The sequence below is a fragment of the Pseudophryne corroboree genome, chromosome 4, assembly GCF_028390025.1.
Source record: "Pseudophryne corroboree isolate aPseCor3 chromosome 4, aPseCor3.hap2, whole genome shotgun sequence".
Classification (NCBI taxonomy): Eukaryota; Metazoa; Chordata; class Amphibia; order Anura; family Myobatrachidae; genus Pseudophryne; species Pseudophryne corroboree.
Genome location: NC_086447.1, coordinates 792,602,188 through 792,619,636, shown reverse-complemented (window position 1 = coordinate 792,619,636; position 17,449 = coordinate 792,602,188). Strand labels below are relative to the sequence as shown.

Sequence of the window (17,449 nt, the reverse complement as noted above, 5' to 3'; positions counted from 1 at the left end):
AGCCATCGCCTCAGCCTGGATGTGCAGTGCTGGGGTGGTCTGGTCGGATTCCCTGACTGAAAATATTGATACCCTGGATAGGGACAGTATTTTACAGACTTTAGAGCAATTAAAGGATGCTTTTCTTTATATGCGAGATGCTCAGAGGGATATTTGCACTCTGGCATCGAGAGTAAGTGCGATGTCCATATCTGCCAGAAGAAGTTTATGGACACGACAGTGGTCAGGTGATGCGGATTCCAAACGGCATATGGAAGTATTGCCGTATAAAGGGGAGGAATTATTTGGCGTCGGTCTATCGGATTTGGTGGCCACGGCAACTGCCGGGAAATCCACCTTTTTACCTCAGACCCCCTCCCAACAGAAAAAGACACCGTCTTTTCAGCCGCAGTCCTTTCGGTCCTATAAGAAGCGGGCAAAAGGACAGTCATATCTGCCCCGAGGCAGAGGAAAGGGTAAGAGAGGGCAGCAAGCAGCTCCTTCCCAGGAACAGAAGCCCTCCGCGGGTTCTGCAAAGCCCTCAGCATGACGCTGGGGCTTTACAAGCGGACTCAGGAACGGTGGGGGGTCGACTCAAGAATTTCAGCGCGCAGTGGGCTTGCTCACAGGTGGACCCCTGGATCCTGCAGGTAGTATCTCAGGGTTACAGGTTGGAATTCGAGAAGTCTCCCCCTCGCCGGTTCCTAAAGTCTGCTTTGCCAACGTCTCCCTCAGACAGGGCGACGGTATTGGAAGCCATTCACAAGCTGTTTTCTCAGCAGGTGATAGTCAAGGTACCCCTCCTACAACAGGAAAAGGGGTATTACTCCACGCTATTTGTGGTACCGAAGCCGGACGGCTCGGTAAGACCTATTCTAAATCTGAAATCTTTGAACCTGTACATACAAAAATTCAAGTTCAAGATGGAATCACTCAGAGCAGTGATAGCGAATCTGGAAGAAGGGGACTTTATGGTGTCCCTGGACATAAAAGATGCTTACCTGCATGTCCCAATTTGCCCTTCACATCAAGGGTACCTCAGGTTCGTGGTGCAAAACTGTCATTATCAGTTTCAGACGCTGCCGTTTGGATTGTCCACGGCACCTCGGGTCTTTACCAAGGTAATGGCCGAAATGATGATTCTTCTGCGAAGAAGAGGCGTATTAATTATCCCTTACTTGGACGATCTCCTGATAAGGGCAAGGTCCAGAGAACAGCTGGAGGACGGAGTAGCACTAACCCAAGTAGTGCTGCAACAACACGGGTGGATTCTGAATTTTCCAAAATCTCAGTTGACCCCGACAACACGTCTGCTGTTCCTGGGAATGATTCTGGACACGGTTCAGAAAAAGGTGTTTCTTCCGGAGGAGAAAGCCAGGGAGTTATCCGAACTTGTCAGGAACCTCCTAAAACCAGGAAAAGTGTCTGTACATCAATGCACAAGAGTCCTGGGAAAGATGGTGGCTTCTTACGAAGCAATCCCATTCGGCAGATTCCACGCACGAACTTTTCAGTGGGATCTGCTGGACAAATGGTCCGGATCGCATCTGCAGATGCATCAGCGGATAACCTTATCGCCACGGACAAGGGTGTCTCTTCTGTGGTGGTTGCAGAGTGCTCATCTGTTAGAAGGCCGCAGATTCGGCATACAGGACTGGGTCCTGGTGACCACGGATGCCAGTCTGAGAGGCTGGGGAGCGGTCACACAGGGAAGAAACTTCCAGGGAGTATGGTCAAGCCTGGAGATGTCTCTTCACATAAATATACTGGAGCTAAGAGCGATTTACAATGCTCTAAGCCTGGCAAAACCCCTGCTTCAGGGTCAGCCGGTGTTGATCCAGTCGGACAACATCACGGCAGTCGCCCACGTAAACAGACAGGGCGGCACAAGAAGCAGGAGAGCAATGGCAGAAGCTGCAAGGATTCTTCGCTGGGCGGAAGATCATGTGATAGCACTGTCAGCAGTGTTCATTCCGGGAGTGGACAACTGGGAAGCAGACTTCCTCAGCAGACACGATCTACACCCGGGAGAGTGGGGACTTCATCCAGAAGTCTTCCACATGATTGTGAACCGTTGGGAAAAACCAAAGGTGGATATGATGGCGTCTCGCCTCAACAAAAAACTGGACGGGTATTGCGCCAGGTCAAGAGACCCTCAGGCAATAGCTGTGGACGCTCTGGTAACACCGTGGGTGTTCCAGTCAGTGTATGTGTTTCCTTCTCTGCCTCTCATACCCAAAGTACTGAGAATTATACGGCAAAGGGGAGTAAGAACGATACTCGTGGCTCCGGATTGGCCAAGAAGAACTTGGTACCCGGAACTTCAGGAGATGCTCACGGAAAATCCGTGGCCTCTACCTCTAAGACGGGACCTGATTCAGCAGGGACCGTGTCTATTCCAAGACTTACCGCGGCTGCGTTTGACGGCGTGGCGGTTGAACGCCGAATTCTAAGGGAAAAAGGCATTCCAGAAGAGGTCATTCCTACACTGGTTAAAGCCAGGAAGGAGGTGACTGCACAACATTATCACCGCATTTGGAGAAAATATGTTGCGTGGTGTGAGGCCAGGAAGGCCCCCACGGAGGAATTTCAATTGGGTCGATTCCTACATTTCCTGCAAACAGGATTGTCTATGGGCCTCAAGTTGGGGTCCATTAAGGTTCAAATTTCGGCCCTGTCGATTTTCTTCCAGAAAGAATTGGCTTCAGTTCCTGAAGTCCAGACTTTTGTAAAAGGAGTACTACATATACAGCCCCCGGTTGTGCCCCCAGTGGCTCCGTGGGACCTTAATGTAGTTTTGGATTTTCTCAAATCCCATTGGTTTGAGCCACTCAAATCGGCGGATTTGAAATATCTTACATGGAAAGTAACCATGCTACTGGCCCTGGCTTCAGCCAGGAGAGTGTCAGAATTGGCGGCTTTATCGTATAAAAGCCCATATCTGATTTTCCATTCGGACAGGGCAGAACTGCGGACGCGTCCTCAGTTTCTGCCTAAGGTGGTGTCAGCTTTTCACCTGAACCAGCCTATTGTGGTGCCTGCGGCTACTAGCGATTTGGAGGATTCCAAGTTGCTGGACGTTGTCAGGGCATTGAAAATATATATTTCAAGGACGGCTGGAGTCAGAAAATCTGACTCGCTGTTTATACTGTATGCACCCAACAAGCTGGGTGCTCCTGCTTCTAAGCAGACGATTGCTCGTTGGATTTGTAGCACAATTCAACTTGCACATTCTGTGGCAGGCCTGCCACAGCCTAAATCTGTCAAGGCCCATTCCACAAGTAAGGTGGGCTCATCCTGGGCGGCTGCCCGAGGGGTCTCGGCATTACAACTCTGCCGAGCAGCTACGTGGTCGGGGGAGAACACGTTTGTAAAATTCTACAATTTTGATACCCTGGCTAAAGAGGACCTGGAGTTCTCTCATTCGGTGCTGCAGAGTCATCCGCACTCTCCCGCCCGTTTGGGAGCTTTGGTATAATCCCCATGGTCCTGACGGAGTCCCCAGCATCCACTAGGACGTTAGAGAAAATAAGATTTTACTTACCGATAAATCTATTTCTCGTAGTCCGTAGTGGATGCTGGGCGCCCATCCCAAGTGCGGATTGTCTGCAATACTTGTACATAGTTATTGTTACAAAGAAATCGGGTTGTTCTTGTTGTGAGCTCTCTGTTCAGAGGCTCCTACGTTGTCATACTGTTAACTGGGTTCAGATCACAAGTTGTACGGTGTGATTGGTGTGGCTGGTATGAGTCTTACCCGGGATTCAAAATCCTTCCTTATTGTGTACGCTCGTCCGGGCACAGTATCCTAACTGAGGCTTGGAGGAGGGTCATAGGGGGAGGAGCCAGTGCACACCACCTGATCCTAAAGCTTTATTTTTGTGCCCTATCTCCTGCGGAGCCGCTAATCCCCATGGTCCTGACGGAGTCCCCAGCATCCACTACGGACTACGAGAAATAGATTTATCGGTAAGTAAAATCTTATTTTCTTGGTTGTTCACCTTGTTGTATTGGGATGTAGTCATGTGACCGGCGGTCAGGAGACCGATGGTCACATAACCTCCCCCTACATCCCGTCCCCTCACAATCCCGACGGTCTGTTGTATTAATGGGGTTATACAGTTTTATTCTGTATATGATAAAAGGCGTCCTATAGACTACACCACATTCCTGTACCCCTTTCCTAACCAGTCAGTAACGTATTGTAATATGTTATGGTACAAATGCTGAATAAACATATGGGCAAAATGTCAGGCACAGATTACCCAGTATCATTATTTCCTCTGTGATATTAATGCCCTAGAGAAAAATATATACAAGGTAGTATACAGACAAATAGGGCCTGATTTTGAGGTGGACACAGTGGAACAACGTTTTACATATGTGCATAGTCCCGATTTTGTACCCGTGGAATTGCAGAACGTATTTAGATGCACGGTATCATAAGTGTAATAGGTATTCATGGGCAGTGACTGGGAGGTAAGGGGGAGGCTATGAAGATGCATGGAGATGTTGTGTCTCATGGGAGTGTCGCGGGACAGTCGTCAAAAGCGCCTGTGCACAAAGACGCTGATCAGCTCACATAGGAGGTCACACTCAGACGGAGATACTGCACCTGCCATAGGGCTGATGCAACCAATGATGCATCTACGGGTGCTCCAAGCGGCATTACTGCATCTATAGATGCTGACCGTGGACGTCTCTGTCCTCTCACATTCCAACGCACGGATGTACAGCAGGGAAGGACTCTGTAGCGGCACAGCATACAAATGCAGACATGACTGCGGCAAAAGATGGGCATCCATCATGCCTCAGCACAGATACCTCAACATTTCTATAGCAACACTACAAATTTCACATTTGACCAGATATATTGAAAATATTAAGTGACAGTCCTATAAGCGGTTCCCAGGAAGTTCCCCGATCAGCATTGTCACATGGCGAGGAATTGTGTAGCGTGTGTGAGTGTACACCCACAGCTGTTTCCTCTGCTGCTATTAGTCTGTGCATCGCTGATGTTGTGTCATCATCTGTACTGTGCTGGAGGAAAGCTTTTGAACCTGGACATATCTGTGGACCGTGATCTAATTTCATAATAAATAACTTATGAGGAATTTGTCTTCTTCAGATGACCTGTTGCAAAATATTCAAAGTACCTCTGGGATGGCTGCCATTCTCTACCTGAAGACCATGCTTGGGGACTGTGACATCCTCACCAAGCTGGTCAGTATCACTCCTGCTTTTTATTTACAGTATTAACTTCCTTCTTCATCGCTTGGTGCCTGTCCTCATCTTGAAATAGAGGCTCATTTCTGCTGCGGGGTACACTGGGCTCCACAAGGAATAACATTGGGGTGTAGAGTAGGATCTTGATCCGAGGCACCAACAGGCTCAAAGCTTTCGACTGTTCCCAAGATGCACAGCGCCGCCTCCTCTATAACCCCGCCTCCATGCCAGTGAGCTCAGTTTGTAGTTGGTGCCTGCACAGGGTGCTGCTTCAGGCAGCCTATTCTTAGCTTTAACTTTAAAGAAAAGAAGAGGCTTTTACAAGGGCTGCAGCAGGCTGTGTCTGATAGACGTCTCTGCTGCAGCTCCATCACCCCCAGCGGCGCTGTATACTCCCGCGCCGCGGTTGCCGGGTCACTACAGCGGTGGCGCCGGCTTCTTCCTCACTCTGCCCGTGAGTCACACACACACGCCGCTGTCTCCCGGATCGCGGGGCCACTGACAAGAGGGAGGTAAGGGGCTTCTGTGCCGCACTTTGCACCGCGATCCCGCGCGGCCGTAGGAGGCGGGACGCACGCGCTGGCGTGGACACAGATTACTGGGCTGATGTTCCACTAGCCACCAGGGTGATTCTGTATGGGCACAGGTCAGGGGGGATGTTGTACCATTACCCCTCCGCTTTCTTTACTGCCCGCACGCCCGGTGGGGATGCCAGCAGGGGGAGCAGGCCGGACCTGAGGCCCCGGCCCCAGGGCGCCATTTCAGCAATGTTCCCGCCCTGGAGCTGCTTCCTTCTCCCTCACTCCCGGTCAGCAGCCATTACAAACAGAGCCTTGCTGTTCCTGGCATTGCTGGGGCAAATCCTCCTCTATGGAACCGCCTGACTGCCAGTGCTGTGCTTCCTACAGGACACTTGAGTATTCTACCTGTCACTGCGACTGTGTTAGTTAAGAAAGAGTGCATACTGTCAGGGTTGTGTGGTACAAACACCCTGTGATATACATCCAGTGCCTACTGCGTTTGTTATATCTATTGTTATCACATATAGCCATACTGAGTATTACTTTGTATTGCTAGTACAGTGCAGTTTATGGTACATCATTTCTGCACGGTACGTTTGTGACTATATACGTGTGTGTGCATGTAGCTGCTGCGTGGTTGCCTTATTGCAGGGTATTTCACTCAGCGTGCTATTCCTATATTACTATACCTGTGGGGGCCAAGTGTTTCAGGTTTTCTCTGATGATAATATAGGATTGTTTCACAAGATATGCTACTGGAGTATTTTTTACTTGTGAATTATAGTCACCATATGTTCTATTCCTATTGAACCCTCGGTCTGTGCCAGCTTCGGCTGTTTCTCTGAGAGTTCTTACTAGGTATAGTGCTGCTACAAAAAAAAATGTTTGTACTGGGTTGCCCAATACTGTGCGCATTGTTATGTCTGCTACACGTGGCAACAACGTTGGGGCCTCTCCCACACTGCGTGGTTGTGAGGCCACTGACGGAATGGAGGATAATTTAGCAGCTGAGAGTTCAGGTTCAGGGGTTTCCTTGCCCCCCAGTGGGTCGGTAGCACTGGGGGCATCACAAGAACCACCTTGGGCTACATTTTCCACATTGTTAAACACGCTTGTAACTAAATTGACGCCCCCTGTGGGACACACCTGTGCCGCTACCACAGATTATGGTCCCCGCTGTGAACCCGCCATGGGCGGATCAGCTTTCCACTCAGTTACAGCATTTGAACCGATCCATGTCCAAATCTAAGGGTCACTCTTGCCCGCATAAGACTAAGTCGTCTTATAAAAGGGCCATTACCTCCTCCCGATCCGCGGCCTTAACTGACACGTCCTCCAAGGAGGACAGTGCTTATACTGACCCCTCGGACACTGACGCTGATGTTTTAGATGGGGAGGGGAGATTGTCCGTGGATGTCTCGGATTTGATTGAGGTGATACGGCTCATTCTTCAGGTGGCTGATGATTCTGAGCCTGAGACTGTCTCCAAGAAACCTGATAGGTTTAAGCGTAAGAAGGTGGTTAAGCAGGTTCTACCCTACTCTAAACACTTGATTGACATACGTCAGGAATGCTGGGAAAATCCAGGGACAAAGTTTACATCGAATAAAAGGCTTGCTATCATCTCTCTGTGGAGGTATGTAAAAATTGGGAAACCCCTCCGCCTGTAGTTTCTTATGTGGCGCGTATGGTTGTTTTCTCTGCCCTGCCAGTAACTACCGTCACCTCTCTGAAGGAACTGACGGATCGTCGGGTGGAGGGCTGTTTAAAAGCGATTTATACCCTTTCTGGGGCTGTACAAAGGCCAACTATTGCAGCGACTTGGGCTGTTGAAGCGTGGGCTCAGGAACTCGAGGCAGAACTGCCTTCTGATGCATCTGAGCATGCTCGACAGTGTCTCTCATATATTGCCACGGCTTCTGTGTACCTTAAGGAGGCGGCCTCCGATGCCGGGGTGCTCGCGGCCAAGGCTGCTACTGCGTCCATTTTGACCAGACGTATCCTTTGGTTGAGATCCTGGTCGGTGGATTTCGACTCCAGAAAGACCCTGGAGGTACTTCCTTTCAAGGGAGACATTCTCTTTGGAGAAGACCTCAATAAGATTGTGGCTGATCTGGCTACTGCTAAAACAGCTTGCCTACCTAGTGCGGCTCCTTCAGCACAGAAGGCTAAAAGTACTTTCCCTCGGCCCTTTCGTATTCCAGGTAAAGCAAAAGGTCTGGCGTACCCAAAGCAAGCCCGTACTTCCAGGCCTGGCAAGCCCAGACCGAAGCGCGCTTGGGCCGCCCGTCAGCCAGCTTCAAAAACTGTTAAGCCGACCGCATGACGGGATGGGCCTCCCTCTAGGTTTTACCCAGGAATGGTTGAAGACCACTTCGGATACCTGGGTGAGGGAAGTCGTTGCTCGAGGTTACGTCATACCCTTCAAGAATCGCCCCCCTCATCGATTTTGCCTAACAGATGTGCCTCTGGATCCGGCAAAAGCAAACACGTTGCACTCGGTGGTACATTCCCTCCTGTTCACAGGAGTGGTGGTACAGGTGCCTCTGACTCAGAGGGGCAAGGGGTTCTATTCACCGCTGTTTCTAGTCCCGAAACCGAACGGGTCCTCACGGCCCATTCTCAATCTGAAGTCCTTGAACAAGCATGTGCAAATTTCCAAGTTCCATATGGAAACGCTGTGCTCTATTGTTCAGGCCATGGAGCCTGGGGACTATATGGTCTCCCTGGATATACAGGATGCCTACCTACATATTCCTATTGCTGTATCTCATCAGCAGTACCCGCGGTTTGCAGTGGGCAACCTTCATTACCAATTTTGGGCGTTACCTTTTGGTTTGACAATGGCTCCGCGGGTCTTCACCAAGGTTATGGCGGTCATCATGGCCACGCTACGCTGTCAAGGGGTCAGGATACTACCATACCTAGACGATATGTTGATCCTGGCGAGTTCCCCAGAACTTCTCCTGTGTCATCTCGATTTGACAATCCAGTGCATGCAAGCCCACGGATGGTGATCAACTGGAAGAAATCCTCCCTGGTTCCGGCTTGGAGCATGGTACACCTGGGAGCGTTATTGGCCACCCACAACCAGAGGTTGTTCCTGTCTCAGGAGAAAGTCCTGAAGCTTCAGGACAAGATCCGATGCTTCCTATCCCGTCCGCAAGTGTCGAACCATTCGACGATGCAAGTGCTAGGTCTCATGGTGTCGGCTTTCGACATGGTGGAGTATGCTCAATTCCATTCTCGCTCTCTGCAGAAGTTGATTCTGTCCAAGTGGGACGGCCTGCCTCACCGGATCAGATCTCACATGATCTCCCTATCTCCGGAGGTCCGTCTATCCCTGGGTTGGTGTCTTCAGGACCAACGATTGAGCAAGGGCCGTCCCTTCTGGATATCCAACTGGGTCCTGCTGACAACGGATGCCAGTTTGAGAGGTTGGGGCGCGGTGTTGGAACAACACTCTCTCCAGTTTCGGTGGACTGAGGAGGAGTCTTTACTCCCGATAAACATTCTGGAACTGCGGGCAGTGTTCAATTCCTTGACAATGGCCCAGCATCTGATACAGAACAGACCTGTTCAAGTACAATCGGACAACGCCACCATGATGGCGTACATCAGTCATCAGGGTGGCACTCGAAGCCGCATGGCAATGAGGGAAGTATCAAGGATTCTTCAGTGGGCAGAACGCTATCTGCCGGCCATATCAGCAGTGTTCATTCCGGGCGTTCTGAACTGGGAGGCGGACTATCTCAGTCGTCGGGACGTGCACGGCGGAGAGTGGAGCCTACATCCGGAGGTGTTTCAACTTCTCGTGCACAAGTGGGGTCTCCCAGATGTGGACCTGATGGCGTCTCGACACAATCACAAGGTTCTGGTCTTCGGAGCACGGACAAGGGATCCTCAAGCAGCGTTCGTGGATGCTCTATCCCGTGGAACGTTTGGCTGCCGTATGTGTACCCTCCGGGTGTCCCTCCTGCCCAGAGTAATACGTAAGTTCAAGCAAGAAGGAGGAAACCTACTTCTAGTCGCTCCAGCGTGGCCCAGGCGGCACTGGTTCTCCGATCTACAGGGCCTCTCGTTGGATCGTTCCCTTCTACTTCCACAACGACCAGACCTCCTCGTTCAGGGCCCTTGTGTTTACCAGGATTTGGCCCGTCTGGCTTTGATGGCATGGCTCTTGAAGCTTCCGTCCTGAGGGCCAAGGGTTTTTCTGAGGCAGTCGTTCAAACTATGTTGAAGGCCCGTAAGCCAGCTTCTGCTCGGGTATAGCATAGGGTCTGGAATGCTTACTTTACTTGGTGTGCATCTCACAATCATGACGTTTTCAAGTTTAGTACGGCCAAATTATTGGCCTTTCTACAACAAGGCCTGGATTTAGGCCTGCGTCTGGCCTCCCTCAAGGTTCACATCTCGGCCTTGCCGGTTTGGTTTCAGAGAAAGATCGCTACCCTACCTGATGTCCATACTTTCACTCAGGGTGTGCTGAGGATTCAGCCTCCTTATGTGCCACCTGTGGCCCCTTGGGATCTGTCGATGGTTTTGGAGGCTTTACAAGAGTCTCTGTTTGAGCCTCTTACCTCTGCTGACCTTAAGTGGCTTTTTTTTAAGGTGTTGTTTTTGCTGGCTATTGCTTCAGCTAGAAGGGTCTCGGACTTGGGTGCCTTATCCTATAAGTACCCCTATTTGATTTCTCACCGTGACCGGGCGGTTCTTCGGACACGCCCAGGTTATTTACCCAAGGTGGTGTCTTCTTTCCACCTTAACCAGGAGATTGTGGTTCCGGCCTTTAATTCTCCTGAGTTGTCTTCCAAAGAGCGGTCTTTGGATGTGGTACGGGCTCTCCGTATCTATGTGAAGAGAACGTCCTCTGTTAGGAAATCCGATTCTCTTTTTGTGTTGTTTGGTTTTCACAAACGTGCCTGGCCTGCTTCTAAGCAGACATTGGCCAGATGGATTAGAATGGTGATTGCACATGCTTATGTACAGGCCGGTCGTCCGGTTCCTGCTACCATCAAAGCCCATTCTACTCGGTCGGTTGGACCTTCTTGGGCAGCCCACCGTGGTGCGACCCTTGAACAATTGTGCAAGGCGGCTACGTGGTCCTCGGGGAACACGTTTATTAGGTTCTATGCCTTTGATACTGCCGCTTCCCAGGATGCTTCCTTTGGACGCCGGGTTCTTGTGCCCGCTACAGTGCGTCCCCTCCCATAAGGAACTGCTTTAGGACAGCCCCGATGTTATTCCTTTTGGAGCCCAGTGTACCCCGCAGCAGAAAACGAGATTTATGGTAAGAACCAATACCACCCTGACGCATTTAGCTTTTTGGGGTTGGTATTGGCATAGCCGCTGACACCCTCTCCTGCGGTGAGTGTGTGGTGTAATTGGCTATATGCGGTTGTCGTCTCTGGTACCTGCTACTGCATTGGGCTGGTTAACTAAACTGAGCTCACTGGCATGGAGGCGGGGTTATAGATAAGGCGGCGCTGTGCATCTTGGGAACAGTCTAAAGCTTTGAGCCTGTTGGTGCCTCGGATCAAGATCCTACTCTACACCCCAATGTTATTCCTTGTGGAGCCCAGGGTACCTCGCAGAAAGAGATTTAACAACTGTAAGTTCTAACCATAAATCTTGTTTTTCTGTATATTATATTCATTTATTCAGTGTGTACTATGTTTTCACGGCTACCTGCTAGGCTGTAGTAATATCACTGTTGTGTGGAAGATGTTTAGCTGTCCCTGTTATATTATTTTGAGGATACGCTTATTTACAGGTGAGTGACCTGATCATGCAATCTCTGGACCCTGTGGATGCACCTGATTGGTTTATTGAGTGCTGTGGTTCTCTCTGTATGGATCTGCCAGACAATGCACTGATCTTTCTGTGCCAGGGAGTCCTGGCTATGCTGGAGTGGAAAGGAGGAAATCTAGGCCAGGGAGGGGAGAACCTTCTTCTTAACCTGCTTAAAGTTCTGCTGTCTCTTAGTTCACGGTAAGGAAGACATTTGCAAGAAGAACTTTGTACTGCATTTTTTTCCTCCTTATAAATGGTCCTTGGCTTATTGAAGAACAGAGTGTGTCCTTTGTTAAAAATAACTTAGAGGTCTGCAACATTGGGCCAAACTGAGAACCCTGTGGATGTTCGTTTTTATTGGGTCCAAACCAACGGGACAAGTAAGTGTATAGTGTCTTCTACCCTATATAGCCAGAGGCAAGCATTTATGGGATGGGCGGTGAGTATCGAGGCATACAGAGAAGGCTATTTCTGATAGATGTGTCTTCATACATGTTTACTGCCGCCAAACAGCCCTTCTTGTGTGGTTGCGTGAGAATCCTCTAGTGTTTGGTGTCACATTTTTTTAAATGTGTCTTAGTCACAACGAAATGCAACTAAGACACACAATGAGACTGTGCTGATATGACACTTATATATCTGTGTGCGACTGAGTCTCTGAATCTGTACATGAAGTGCTACAATGTAGAAGCTGCAGTTTTTTTCCAATACAAGTTCTGTTCTGTTCAGTGTACAGACTCACACACAATATACAAGCTTCATATATCAAATTAGCCAACACATTCTCCTCGTGCATCTTAATAGCATTACATTGCGACTAAGATGCATTTGCGGCAAAAAAGTACTCCAGATGATGCACGGGACCTGGCTGCTGACTCACGCCAGGCATTAAGGCTAGAGTTGAACGTCTGTTTCTGACTAATCTCTTGCATGTAGAGTAGCATGGGGCTGGTATAAGCACTGAAAGTGCTGATGATTGTTGCATCTGTGGACTTAAGAATAGTGAGTTGGAAAGGTTTGCATTTTCAGACGCACAGATTGGTTTGGCCAATATAGTGCCATGGCCACAGAAGCGTGTGACTGATTCCAACCCATTGGGGTAAATTTACTAAAGCTTCTAAAATAGAGAATTTGTGATGTTGCCCATAGCAACCAATCAGATGCTGTCTATCTTCTCCTAAAAGGCAATAGAAAATGATAGACATCAGCTAATTGGTTGCTTCGGGCAACATCACAAATTCTCTGTTTTAGAAGCTTTAATAAATGTACCCCTTTGTGTGCAACAAATGTGCCTTCTCTGAATGAATGTCCATATTTAGCAGTTAAGCATAATAATACTATTGTAACATACCTGTTTTATAGAAGGACAACTTCTTTCCAGTGTTCTTTCATAAAATAGTACATGTACTGTAGTGGCATTAGCTAGTTTTCAATGTGCACATTACAACGCTGATGTTTTCCATGGAAAGGAATGTAACAGTCTGTAGACCATTGCTCTATAGTTGGGTTGACTCTTTCAGCTCCCATGATTAATGAGTGTAGGATCTGTGTGCTAGAATCCCATACATTTAATTGGGGGCACCCTATCTTCAGAAGATTGTATTCCTCCGTTCCTCCAGGATTGCAGCCTATCTTCTCCAAGATGGCTTGGTCCAGTGACTGCTCTGGTTACAGGGAAGGTATACCCAGCAGACTGCTACATTGGGGTAGCAACTAAATACTGAAAAGGAAGGGGGGAGATAGGTTTGGCACATAAACAGATAAATGCTTTTCATCATATTTTCACAGCTGGCTTATTTCAAACATTACTCAGAAAGTGATGAGGACAGAAGTATCACTTGTTGTGTGTGAGAAAGAACAGCCAGATTCTTTCTTTTACTCAAGTCATTATTTTCCTTGTAGACCTGCAGGTCAGATTCATGTATTACTTCAAACAAGATATTGGCTTTTTGTGTTCACGCATCATAAAATCTATATTCATTTTGGTGTGTTTTGTGTTTTAGCCTGAGAGAGTCAAGCACAGCCTTGTTTCTGTCTAGGATTCTAGCCCTGTGGACACTTTCGGCCATAGATCTTCTGGGCTCGTGCTCAAGAGATCTGAAAGACTATCTTAACGGTGGCTCAAGCTCCCTGTCCAATCTTCTAGAATATGTATACGTACACTGGGAACACCCATTGGACGCCGTCCGACATCAAACCAAACTCATCTTCAAAAACATCCTCCAGATACATCAAGGAGCTGTGGTCATGCCGGACGGAGAAGTGGACACATTTCTGTCAGAGCTTACTCAGAAATTGCTGGATTTGGAATGGCACTCAAAGGGAAAGTACACGTCTCTGGCCTGCCTTGTAGAATGTGTGGGAACTGAACAGATACTGTCAGTAGATCGGACAATCCCAGCACAAATCCTAGATGTCATGTCAGATCAGTCCTTTGCTCCCTATGCAGGCAACCTCTTGGAAGCCATGTTCGTAAACCACAAACAACAACTTCTGTCAACTAAAGAAAGTTGTTGGGTTGAGCGATGGCACCAAGTCTGGGTCTCCCCTCTTATCCTACGTCTCTGTGAAGAACATGTTACTCAGACCACTTACATCATTGATTATTACCTGCCTAAGTTGCTCAAGTGCAACCCTGACAGTTTAAACTACATGATTGAAAGCCTGCAGTCTTCTGCCTTCACAAATCGTGGTAAGTTGGATTTATGTATTCATTTGAAAGCAAATCTTAAACCTAAATTCATATTGAGTGTAAATTAAATGTGTATGTATATTACTGTTTAGGAAGAAATGGTACTTGGAGCTGTAGATGTTTTAACACTGAATTGTTCAAAGCTAGTGTCCACTTTGTGACAAATACCCTAATATAAAGGCTGAACTAGAGTCAACTTGAGATGGGTGATGAGGATTGAATGTGATACTTCATTATATGACTGGCTGTTGTCCAATCAGATGACTGGCTGTTGTCCAATCAGATGACTGGCTGTTGTCCAGTCAGTTGGTACATTTGCTTCTTCTTTCCAATTCCTGCATATTTAAATCTCTTGTTCATTGCGCAAAGCTGTCTACTCTTCCATCAGTCCAACATTAGTAAAGGGGAGGGGGAATTGTTCCAAAGTGTAAATGCCTTTTACCAATCCAGTGTTCCATACAGTACAAAATTCCATAATCTTTGTCATTCATTCTTTTATTTGTTTAAATTCCATAGGGTCTGGCAATAACCGTGGTGCTCTTGGGGCCCTTATGGCGTGTTTGAGGACAGCCCGTGCTCATGGACACCTCAGATTTACCGAAAATTATGCATGGAGTGGAAAAGTCTCCACAGGTTTAATACGTCAAGGCCTTGTTCACAGACACGATCAGGTATGGGAAGCTGAGCCAATATAATATGTTATCCCTAACCCAGCATTCATTTCTACAGCTTCAAAGTCATTAATACTTTCAAGTAGGAGATGATTACAATTCAGGTGTTTTGTTGGTTATACTAGCCATGTGATCACGCCTAATCTTAAGTGCAAGAAAAGCCGTGGTTATAAGTAGAAATAGAATTTGAATACCCCCGCAGTCCCCACAGCTGTCGGCACCTTAGAGTGACAGCTTTGAAGTGATAGTGCACTCTAGCTCAACTTTAAACAGTATGTGGTAAATAGAGCTGCTCAGTATCTGTGTGCTGTGGGAAAAAGCCGTCCTGATTCCGAGTTAAACGCAGACCCGATAGTTTGGGGGCGAGGATGGGTCGGCAGCGGGGCCGGTTTCCGACACAGATTTATTGGCTTCTGCTACGGAGATGAGACAGCCATTCTGAGATGAAACAGCCATTCAGATGTCTTCAGATGCAGCACTCGGATCTGCAATGCCAACAGTACCCATCCTGTGCCCTCAGACGCCTTCTGTGGCATTAGCATATATTGGCATAGCTGCTGCAACCAGCCTGCACCTCTGAATCATCCCCAGTGGCAGTGTTTTCCTACAGGCAATAAAATGCATTTTCTTCCTTGTATTGCAGTGCTGTTTTTCCTGGTGTAGATTAACACCCTTTTGTTGGGTTTGCCCTTTAGGCTGGGTACACTCCTGGGCGATGATCCGCTGACCAATGTAACGATTGGAAAGTTGTATGCACAAACGATCTTGTGCTTGCTCACCAATCCGCGGCCCGACATGTCTAGCAGCAGAGTCATTTGAATATGCCCTCCCTCTTTGTGATGTCATATTCTGTGGCTGCTGCTAACCTATTGCGCGGTTGGCGGGTCAACCGTACACACAGCTAGATATACCAATATATACTGGCATTGGCTGTGCTGCAGTGCCGATGTGATATGTCTCTGAATGACATCGTACACACTCCCCGTTGTACTCGCAATATATCCTTCATCAATAAAACGAATGATATATCGCATCGTGTGTACCTATCATTACTCTAACTAGAGCTCTCTGTGTGTAGTTTTCTATCACTTTTCTTCCCTCTGTTGTATGGGTGTCTTTTCAATGTAATGAGTCTTCCCTGGTGGTAATGCTGAGGGAGAGCATTGTCCTGGTGTCAGTGGGAGAACTCTGAGAGACGACTCTGGGGCTCCGTTTTAAGAAGCCAGCAATCACTCCCAGCGTTCCATGCATACATGTGCGAAACCACTGTGCCAGCTGCAGTTATACCCCAACACCTTCCCCTGACTGGTTAGATGGAAAGTAGTAGAGGAGAGATTCTGATAACTGATTATACAAGCTCTATAGTGATTAGACAGTATAACGTAATCTCATCATGAATACTAAGGTATAGCTGTACAAGTATTAAAAGGTCCATCACTTGGAAATATTGCATGTACTTTTCTCTGACGTCCTAGTGGATGCTGGGAACTCCGTAAGGACCATGGGGAATAGACGGGCTCCGCAGGAGACTGGGCACTCTAAAAGAAAGATTAGGTACTATCTGGTGTGCACTGGCTCCTCCCTCTATACCCCTCCTCCAGACCTCAGTTAGAATCTGTGCCCGGCCAGAGCTGGGTGCTCCTAGTGGGCTCTACTGAGCTTGCTAGAAAGAAAGTATTTGTTAGGTTTTTTATTTTCAGTGAGATCTGCTGGCAACAGACTCACTGCTACGTGGGACTGAGGGTAGAGAAGCAAACCTACCTGCTTGCAGCTAGCTTGTGCTTCTTAGGCTACTGGACACCATTAGCTCCAGAGGGTTCGAACACAGGGCCTGACCTCGATCGTCCGTTCCCGGAGCCGCGCCGCCGTCCCCCTTGCAGAGCCAGAAGACAGAAGAGAACGACGAAAACGGCGGCTGAAGACTCCTGTCTTCATTAAGGTAGCGCACAGCACCGCAGCTGTGCGCCATTGCTCCCACAGCACACCACACACTCCGGTCACTGTTGGGTGCAGGGCGCTGGGGGGGGGGCGCGCGCCCTGGGCAGCAATAAGATTACCTTTTGGCACTAAATACACATAATACAGTCTGGAAAACTGTATATGTGTAAAAACTCCCGCCATTAAGTTATACAAAACGTGGGAGAAGCCCGCCGCTGAGGGGGCGGGGCCTTCTTCCTCAGCACACCAGCGCCATTTTTTCTTCACAGCTCCGCTGGAAGGACGCTCCCCAGGCTCTCCCCTGCAGTATCCTGTACAAGAAGGGTAAAAAAGAGAGGGGGGACACATAAATTTAGGCGCAAATAGATAATAAGCAGCTATTGGGAAAAATCACTCATTATAGTGAAAATCCCTGTGTTATATAGCGCTGTGGTGTGTGCTGGCATACTCTCTCTCTGTCTCCCCAACGGACTTTGTGGGGTCCTGTCCTCAGTCAGAGCATTCCCTGTGTGTGTGCGGTGTGTTGGTATGGCTGTGTCGACATGTTTGATGAGGAGGGTTACGTGGAGGCAGAGCAGGGGCAGATAAGTGTGGTGTCGCCCCCGACAGGGCCGACACCGGATTGGATG

The 17,449-nt window shown here is 48.5% G+C and overlaps 1 protein-coding gene across 5 annotated transcripts in view; it reads left to right on the top strand.

Moving 5' to 3' along the window:
- THADA (THADA armadillo repeat containing) overlaps nt 1-17,449 on the top strand; it is a 1,252,206-nt gene that overhangs the window by 102,898 nt on the left and 1,131,859 nt on the right. For all 5 annotated transcript variants that reach the window (XM_063918333.1, XM_063918332.1, XM_063918334.1 and 2 more), the window contains exons 9-12: nt 5,108-5,202; nt 11,500-11,717; nt 13,523-14,211; nt 14,728-14,882. In XM_063918333.1, coding sequence (XP_063774403.1) covers nt 5,108-5,202; nt 11,500-11,717; nt 13,523-14,211; nt 14,728-14,882 — 1,157 coding nt within the window. The remainder of the gene's footprint in view (nt 1-5,107; nt 5,203-11,499; nt 11,718-13,522; nt 14,212-14,727; nt 14,883-17,449) is intronic.